At 59.8% G+C, this 9,057-nt stretch overlaps 1 protein-coding gene across 1 annotated transcript; it reads right to left on the bottom strand.

The window, feature by feature from the left end:
- Positions 1–521: 521 nt before the first annotated feature.
- Positions 522–8,301, bottom strand: VSIG8 (V-set and immunoglobulin domain containing 8; the record flags this gene model as incomplete). Its single annotated transcript, XM_081113303.1, is given in 9 exon segments — positions 522–811; positions 1,609–1,801; positions 2,047–2,172; positions 3,150–3,371; positions 3,494–3,695; positions 4,388–4,563; positions 6,815–6,852; positions 6,854–6,894; positions 8,239–8,301. Coding segments are annotated over 9 exon segments (1,329 nt in total). The 3' UTR covers positions 522–543.
- Positions 8,302–9,057: the final 756 nt, after the last annotated feature.

Raw genomic sequence — 9,057 nt, 5'->3', positions numbered from 1 at the left:
AAGAAAGAGAAAAGTGGGATTCTGGATTTCAATCCAGCCGCAGGGGTCTCAGTTCCCCATCTGCGCAGTGAAGGAGGAAACGGTGCGGGGACGAAGCAGGACCACACACCGAAGCCAGCCTCCGCCAAGGCCCGGCCCAGCCCTCCGCGAACCACAGCCGCCCGTCGTCCTCGGGTCTTTATTGCGCTAACACTGCCGCTCAGAGCTTGGATCTCACACGGAACAATTCGGGCCAGAACCTACCCGCCCGGCCCGGGGACCTGGGCTTTGGCTGGGGACACCGACCTCTCGGGCACGCCCCCTCCTCCTCCCGGAGCCCCGGGGCCAGGGATGTGAGAGCGTCCGGGGAGCCTTTCCCCCGTCCCCCCTCCCGCTTTGGGGAGCAGGCTCTGCTCCCCACGCATGTCCCGAGAAAAGTGCCTTCGGTCCGCAGCCCCCGGGCGGCTTGGGCGGGCGGGGTCCGCGCAGCCGGTGCGCGCCCGGAGCCGCGGGCGGGGAGCCGGGGCCCCCTCTTCGGCGGAGCGCGGCGCAGCGGGCGGGCGCTCACACCACCAGGCCGTCCTTGCCCAGCCGCGACCCCCGGGCGCCGTCCTCGGACTCGGCGCAGGTGACCTTGACGTAGACCGGGGCGGGGCCCGCCTCGCAGGCGGCGGTGCGGGGCGCCAGGGCCACGTCCTCGGGGCCGCCGCAGGGCGGGGACGCGCACTCGCGGCGCGGGGAGCAGCGGGCGGTCTGCGGCGGGTACCCCAGCAGGTGGGAGACGCGGCTGCCGCGCCCGCGGGCCTTGCACCCGGGCGCCACGGCGTCCTCTCTGTGGAGACAAGGGGGGGCGGTGAGCGGGCTCCGAAGCCTCGTGGGCTGGCCTGGCGGGGCCCGGGCCGGCGCACCTGGGCCCCCGCGCCCCCTCCCGGCGCCTCCCGCGCCCCGTCCCGGCGCCTCCCGGCCCCTGGCTCGCTGGCCCTCCGCCTGCGCTCCCCGCTGCGGGTCCCAGCCCGTCCTCGCCTCCAGCAGGGCTTGTCCACCAGGTCGGGACAGCCCAGGGCAAGCGGCCCATCTGGGCGTTCTCAGTCCCTTTCTGATGTTCCCCCAACCACCGCCTGGAATAGGTGGGAACCGCGGAGACCCAGGAGATGCCGTTCTGGTCCTTCCTCCCTGACGCCCCTGCCCTGCCCTCTCGCCCCCTCTTCTCACCTCCCGCCCACAACCTTCACCTGTCCCTCCCTCCCGTCAGGCACTGCAATCATGAGCACCGCAAGTCTTGTTCTATTTTTATTTCTAGTTTGTTTCAAATATAAGTTAGTAGCACTAGTCTTAAGAACTCTTTTTAAATACACACGACCAGAGTTCTCACCACTCAATAGAGGGCAAACGTGGAAAAACACAGGCCCTGCCCTCCAGGAGCTTACAGTCTAGGCCAGACAGAGGGGCGCACGGAGGGCCCTGGGGGCGGGGGGCGGAGCTGAAGGCGGGCAGGAGGCCAGTGGCTGGGCCTGCCGCGGTCCCAGCGCTCCATGGCAATGGCGGGCCAGGTGGAGCGGCGGGCGGGGGTGAGGAAGGGCGGGGCGCCGTCCCGGTCCACAGCAGCATGCAGCATGCATCAGGTTTTACCTGATCTCATTAGACAGGTCTCCGCAGGCCCCTCCGCGGACCCTGCTGCCGTTGCCATAGCCGAAGGCCCCGCGGGACCCGCCAGCTCCCCCACAGCAGCAGCAGGTGAGCGCCCAGATGGCCAGCAGCAGGCACCCCAACAGGAGCAGAGAGCCCAGCACTGCACCCACGATCACGCCTGCACGCCGGGAGTCTGTGGAGAGAAGGAGAGGCCGGTCAGGTTCTCCCAGGGCCGAGCTCCGTGGGAGAGGGGCTCAGGGCCCTGGGACACTCCGTGAGGAAGATGGGGGGGTGGGGGGATGCCAGTTAACCCCTTAGGTTTGCATATTTCTCCCAGGGCTTCCCACCTGCCCTAGGCAGAGACCTACACAGGATGCAATGGGCAAGCAGAGCCCGCTCAGGCTCCAGCCCAGGTTCCTCCAAGGCCAGGGCACCTACCTGAGACCTTCATCTCCACCACACACACACTGTAGCCCACGTGGTTGGCCACCGTGCACTGGTACAGCCCATTGTCCTCATAGGAGATGTCCTTCAACACCAGATCGCCATTAAACACGCCTGAAACTGAAGTTACGGCAGAGCTACAGTGAGGCGGAGGGGCCTGGTGTCTGAGAGCCTCGCCCCAGCCCTGGCACTGTGGGGTGGAAGGAAGGACAGTATGGGCACACACTCAGGTCCACTCCACACCCCAGGTGAGTTGCCCTCCCCCTGCTGAAACAGAGAAGTTAGGAAGAACCCCTCCACCCTGGCTGGTTTGGCTCAGTGGATGGAGCTTGCGGGCGGAAGGGTCCAGGGTTGGATTCCACATGCCCAGATTGTGGGCTTGATCCCCAGTAGGGGGCATGCAGGAGGCAGCCAATCAAAGATTCTCTTCATCATTAATGTTTCTATCCCTCTCTCCCTCTCTCTTCCTCTCTGAAATCAATAAAAATATATTTAAATTAAAAAAAGAACCCTTCCACCAGCAACAGGACCGAGACATCACTAATTCACTCTGTGGCCTTAGAGACACATGCCCCTTCTCCGAGCCTCAGCCTCCTCCTTTGTGCGGGGAAGCTGGGGTTACAGCAGAGGAATTCTAAGGCTCCCTCCAGCTCTGATGGTCTTGGTTGGATTTGGGGTACTAGCCGGTTTCCCTGTGTGCCGGCAGCTTTGCACACTTCGCCCCATTCAATCCTCACAGGCCCCTGGAAGAAAGATGTTCTTACTCCCTTTTCAGACAGGATGAACCAAGGCACAGAGAGGTTAAGCCACTTGCCTGATTCTTGTAGTCAGCGGTCCAGCCAGCACTCAAGCCCAGCGCGGCTGTCTATCTCAGACTGTGCTCTTGCCAAATTAACCACGCCGCCATGGACTGACCCTTCCCCACCCCTTTGCCTCCTCTTCTCTCAGTAGCAACTTCTGAAACAGGCTCAGAGGAGGCGTCTCCCACAGGGGTTCTAGGTAGGACTTGGTGCCGCTGATGGCTCAGGGAGGCTCCAGCGGGTCCCAGAGTCCTGATCTTCCACTCCTCCCGCCCACCTCCTCCCCGTCCCCCTCACCTTGATTGATGGAGCTGTGGAAGGACTCCTGATAGGACAGCTCAGACTGGAAACTGTGCTGCGAGTGATAGGATCCTGCCCGGTAGGGGTGGGTGTGTCCACTGATCTTGGCCCAATTGTAGGAGAGAGGCGGGGTGCCCCCACTGGCAAAGCATTTCAGCACCACATCGTTGCCATACGCCATGTGGCCCTCAGACCAGCACAGGGGCACTGCGGGCCGAGCTGCAGGAAAGCAGGCCATTGTGAGACAGGTTCAGCCAAGAGGCACAGTTGGGCTCAGAGTGGCCATGCTAGCCTTGGCTCTGAAGTCTAGGGAAGGGGAGCCCAGAGGAGAACGGCCGTACCTTGGACAGTGACGATGACCTTCCGGGTAGCCATCGTGGTCTTCTTCACCCGGCACTCATAGGTGGCTGTGTCGGAGACCTGCAGGTTCATGAGGTTGATGGAGGCATCGTACTGGCTGGGGTCTGAGGCTGCAAAGCGGACCCTCTGCTGCAGGTGGGGGAGGTTGCCATGGTTGATTCTCTTGTCCTGGTAACTAAGGAACTGCGAGGAAGAGAAGAAAACAGGGTGGTGAGACAGGCAGGGCCAAGGAGGGCCTGGTGGGCAAGTCACTCCGCTTTTCTGAGACTCACTTTTCTCAGCTGAAAAGTGGGAGTGATGATGCCTGGTCCACTGACCCCTTACAAAATGGGTGGGACCAAGTAAGAGCAAGTACTTTGGAACGCATAAGGGCGAGTTGGGAACTTCATTTTTTTTCTCACCTAAGGATATGTTTATTGATTTTAAAAAGAGAGGAAGGGAGGGAGGGAGGGAGGGAGGGAGGGAGGGAGAGAGAGAGAGAGAGAGAGAGAGAGAGAGAGAGAGAGAGAGAGAAACATTGATGTGAGAGAGAAATATTGATCCATTGCCTCCTGTACATGCCCCGACTGGGGATGGAACCCACAACCTAGGTATGTGCCCTGAGCAGAATCAAGTCCACAACCTTTTGGTATACAGGACGATGCACCAACCAACTGAGCCACCTGGCCAGGGCATGGGAACTCCTTGAAGGCAGGCACCATGCCTTTGGAGTGGTTGCAGAGCTCTCATCCCTGTTGCCCCATTCCACAAGAGGCCATGGGGGAAGTTCAAGGTCTTGGTTTGCTTATCTGCCCTCCTCTCCCCTCAGAGTGTTGGCTGCCCATCAGGTAGACCATGGAGTGTAGGGTAAGGGGAACCATGTGCCCAGAACTTACCACGTTCTCCCGATGTGAAGGTTCTGAATTGACCTGCATCCACTCGATGTCCAGCCCACTGGGACCATAATCCTCAGGGTCCAGGATGTAGGGGCAGCCCAGTCTTACATTGTCACCTTCTGCCAGGTACAGGATCTCCTGGCCATCCCCGTTGATCCGCACAGCAGACAGAAGTGCTAGTAGAAGAGGAGAACGGGTCAGGTGAGGGGAACTGAACCAGAACTTGGGTGGTCGGCTTCAGCCTCTCCCCCATTCTATCAGCAGCCACCCAGACTCAGTGGGGGTTCCACAGGAAGGAGGGGCTGCTCCGAATGTGTGTCTCTGTGTGTGCATGAAGCAGTATATGCAGGCCTGTGCACACGTGTGTATGCATCATATTCTATGATGTGTAGGACTGCATCTGAATCCTGTTTGTATATACAGTATATATAGCTGTTAGATATGCTTGTATGTATGCATGATTGTGTATGCATGTAAGAGCATGTATACAAGTGTACATGTGTGCTTATGAGTATTTATAGCTGCTTATGTTTACTGTAAGGATACTCATGCCATGGCCAGGTAGGTTGTCTGCTTTTATATTTACACGAGTGACCCGGTGCACAGATTCGTGCACATTGAAAGGAAATTAATTAGAAGGTGGCTGGCGGGGCGGGACTGGGTGAGATGGGCTGGACACGCCCTGGAGCCAACCTCTCATGGTCCCTCCCCGGCCGGCTGCACTTCGGGGACACCGTGGCAGAGTGAGCGGGGTCCCTCTAGCAGGTGGAGTACCTTGGCCTGCGAAGGGATCAGGCCGAAACTAGCTCTCTGACATCCCCTGAGGAGTCCTGGAGTGCGAGAGGGCACCCTGCAAAGTTGCTGTCGTACAGGGTGTGGAACACAAACACAAGTGAGCAGTAAACCAGATTCGGGGCCGACAGTGCCCCAGCAACAACATAACTCACGGCCAAAGGTGGAATCTCACAGCCCCATGAGAAATCGGGCTCTCTCCTCTCTGGTTTTAGGGTGCGTCACCCAAGAACCACCACTGCCAAGTCACTGCAGCTTGGCAGCTCCTGCATTAAGCATCTGCCCCCTGGTGGTCAGTGCGCATCATAACGACTGGTCAGACAGTTGGACACTTAGCATACTAGCCTTTTATATATATACATGAGTGTGTGTGTGTGTGTGTGTGTGTACAGTGTGCACGTGGAGCACACAGAGCTGTAAAATGCTCTGATAGAGGAGCCTGGTCTGGTTAAAAGCTACCTCCGTCTGTGCCACATGAAGTGCTCCTACCTGGAGGCAGGAGGACTGGATAGTATCACCTCTTCCCAACCCAAAGAGAGGAAGACTGGAAATGTCCGTGGGTGTGTCTTGCGTGTGACGGTGCACGTCTGGGGCTGTGTGCCTGTGCGTGACAGCAGGTGCCTGGTTGTGTCAGTGCTCTGAGTGATGGTGCATGCCTGTGCATGACAGTGGGTGGCCATGACTGAGCTGAATTCGTGTGTGACAGTGAATAATGGTGTGTGCCTGGGATTGAGGCCACATGCATCTGTAGGACAGTGAGCCTGGTGTGATGACGTGTAGCAGCGTGGACTGTGTGTCCTGCCCTCTTGTGATTGTGAGGCTCAGGTACAGCTGCCCCCGTATGCTCACTCACTCGGGTCCCCTCCCACTGCTGCCAGCCTGCCCCACTGAGTCCACCTGGGTGGGAACCTGGGGTCTGGAAACCCAGCACTGAGCTCCTCCCCTTTTTATTCTGAAGCCCCAGGCAAGCGCTCGCCCCAACCAGCTGGACCCAGAGAGGAATAGAAGGGGGTGTGCCCAGGGCCCCAACCTCGGCAGGTAGGGTAAGTTGGCTCTGCCTCCCAATCTCCTGCGCCCCTTGCTCCCCAGGTCCCTGGGCCCAGCCTGGATCACCCCCCTTCATTCTTTGTTGAGAGGCAACAAGTCCTTTGGAGTCTCAGCCCCTAGCCTCAGCTACTCACTCTGCTCTGCCCTCCTCTGGCTCTCTCCTGAGACCCACCTCACAGCTAGAAAGCATCGCAGACACACAATTACACTGTCGCAGCCAAACCCATAGACACACTCTGAAAGCCTTCTAAATGCAGGAACACACTTATGGGGTTCCACCTTCCTACACATGAATGCTATCAGATTCATATAGAGACACATCTGCACACCGACAAAGGTCCAGATTAATCCAGAAGACACGCCCACTGCACATGGCATAGTCCACGTGTGCTCATTCAAGACCAAGCCTACCTGCAGAAGCTCACCCAGTTCTCAAGAGCCAGCACACACTCTTGCGACACCCAACAGCTCAGGCATCCCTGAACTTGCCCCTCAGAACCCTGGCTAGACCGTCAGCCCCACTCTAACCCCGCTAGGCTCTAGGGGCACCCAGAGCGGCCAGGCTCCCGGCTGGGCCTCTAACGGGACCTGGTGATGCCTCCTCCAGCCCCAGAAGGAGAACGTCAGCTCATTTCTGAGATAAGGATCCAGATGCCATCTCCCAGGTCCTGGGGCGGCACCAGGCAAGCCAGGGATGAGCCAGAACTCCGCAGAGAGCAGAGCCGCCGCCCTCAGGGCTCCTGGAAGCTACCCACAAAGAGAGGACTCTTCCTTGCACCTGGGGGCCAGCCCACGGGAGGGTAAGTATTCAGGGAAGGGGCCTGGAAGGAGGGCCAAGCTGGAAGAGTGCCTGCGCCCCGCACTAGGCTCCGGCTCCGTGTCTTCCTTTGTTCCAGGCCAGGGAGCCTCACCCTAGCCGTTCCATCTCCCTCAAAGCTTCCTCAATCTCTTCCTAAGGGCTCCGACCTTTCTGCTCGCCTTTACTCTCCTGGGGAAGTTCTTTCTGGTGTCTCACCCTGGTTTCTCTTGCTGTGACACTGGAGGAGTAGGAGAGAAGAGAGAGGCAGGAGAGAGGAAAGAAAGCCAGAGAGGAAGAGAGCCCTGGGCAGGGAGATTCGGGGAGAGGGGAGGAAATTGCAGCGGGCTGCAAGGAAGAGGGCAGTGGTGGCTACTCGTCCCCAGGGGCTGCACACGTCACCTCAACAGTAGTGTCTATTCTCAACTTGAAATCCTTTGTGAATTTCCAAGCTGCTTCCAGAGCTCCTAACCCTCCCGCTGGAGGTGAGGAAGGAGAGGGGAGGGAGGGGAGGAAAGGAGGCCCCACAAGAGGATATCTGTGCATAAATACACGCAGCACACGCCCAGGACATGTGCCACCCACACGGAGATGCCCCAGGTCCCCACAGCACAGCCAGAGCCTCGCTCTCACCAAACGGGGGGAGTTGTAGACGCTCTGCCAGAAACTCATCACACACACACACACACACACACACACACACACACACACACAGGCTGAAAATACTTCCCCCTTCATAAGCTCCTTCTCCCACACTCCCTCGCCCCCAGCCCAGACCCCGGGGTGGGTCTCCGAGCCATTTCCAGCAGCGCCCACACAGAGTGGTCCGTGCTGAGACTTGCCCCAAGCTGGGCAGGGAGCCAGGACATCCAACCTGAGCCCTGTCCTCAACGGGAGCCCCAGTGGAGTTGCTGTCCGCACCCTCCTCCAGCCCCTCCTGGAGGGGAGCACTACCCTGGAACTCTCACAACACAAGGCCCGGAGTGGAGGCCTCCGGTCAGGGCTGTAGCTGGCAGTGCTGGGAGCAGCCACTCAGGCCACATTCGCTGAGGCTCTGCCCTCTGCAGGCAGCTCTCTGCCCTGGCTCTGGCCTGGGGCGGGGGCCCTCCTACTGGATACACACACACACACACACACACACACACACACACACACACACGGGTGAAAAGGCTCCTTCCCAGCTCCTCCTCAGCCCCCACCCAGCTTTGCTGCTCACCTGCCCATCCACCGCACTCCCAGTTTCCACGGCCCCGTGCTCAGCCACAGCAGGTGCGCGCATGTGTGAGCCCCACCGTGAGGGGCCATGAGGGGCCACCCGAGACCTCTGCCCCAAACTCCAGGCCTGCGGCTCTCCTGGGGAGAGGCCCCTGGGCAAGACCCAAACCTGGTGGCAGCAGGGCAAGGGTGGGCCACTTCCTGCCAGGGCATCCCAGAAACTGCCAGGCTCCTCCACACGCCCTTCGGTGCCCCTTTCTCTGCCATCTAGCGTGCGGGCATCCCTGCCTGCTGCCCAGCCCCATACCTGGGCTCAGGCACATGAGCAGAAGGTGGAAGGCTCCTCGAACTCCCATGTCTTAAGGCTCGGTGTCTCCTCCGCCTGGGCTGCGTATCCCTGGGCCGGCGGCAGTGGGGCCGGTGGTAGTGCGTGTGTAGGGATGGGTGGAGGGAGGGGGGGATGAGGGCCCAGACACTGCCCCGGGGTGGTAGGAAGGTGCACTGAGGGCCTGGCTGGGGAGCAGCCGGAGTTATTTCTATGAAGGGAGGGGGCCAGGTCCCCGCCTTGGGGAGGAGTCCCCAAAACCCTAATTATCGGGGTGACAGAGTGGCCTATCCAGGCATTACCCAGCCATCACCCAAGCTCTTCCCTATCCAGAGAGTGGGGCAGGGCTGCCAGTGGGACTTGTAATTAGGCACCTGTTAAACTTCCACTTCCTCCTGGCCCCGTCCTCAGTGGCAATAGTCACCCCCTTTTATGGCATCCGTGGAGCTCCCCTCACCACTCGGGTTTGTTACCTTCTTCCCCAGGGGACAATGG

This window comes from Myotis nattereri (genome assembly GCF_964212035.1).
Source record: "Myotis nattereri genome assembly, chromosome: 18".
Lineage (NCBI taxonomy): Eukaryota > Metazoa > Chordata > Mammalia > Chiroptera > Vespertilionidae > Myotis > Myotis nattereri.
The sequence above is the reverse complement of the archived record's forward strand: the minus strand, read 5'-3'. Positions and strand labels throughout refer to the sequence as shown.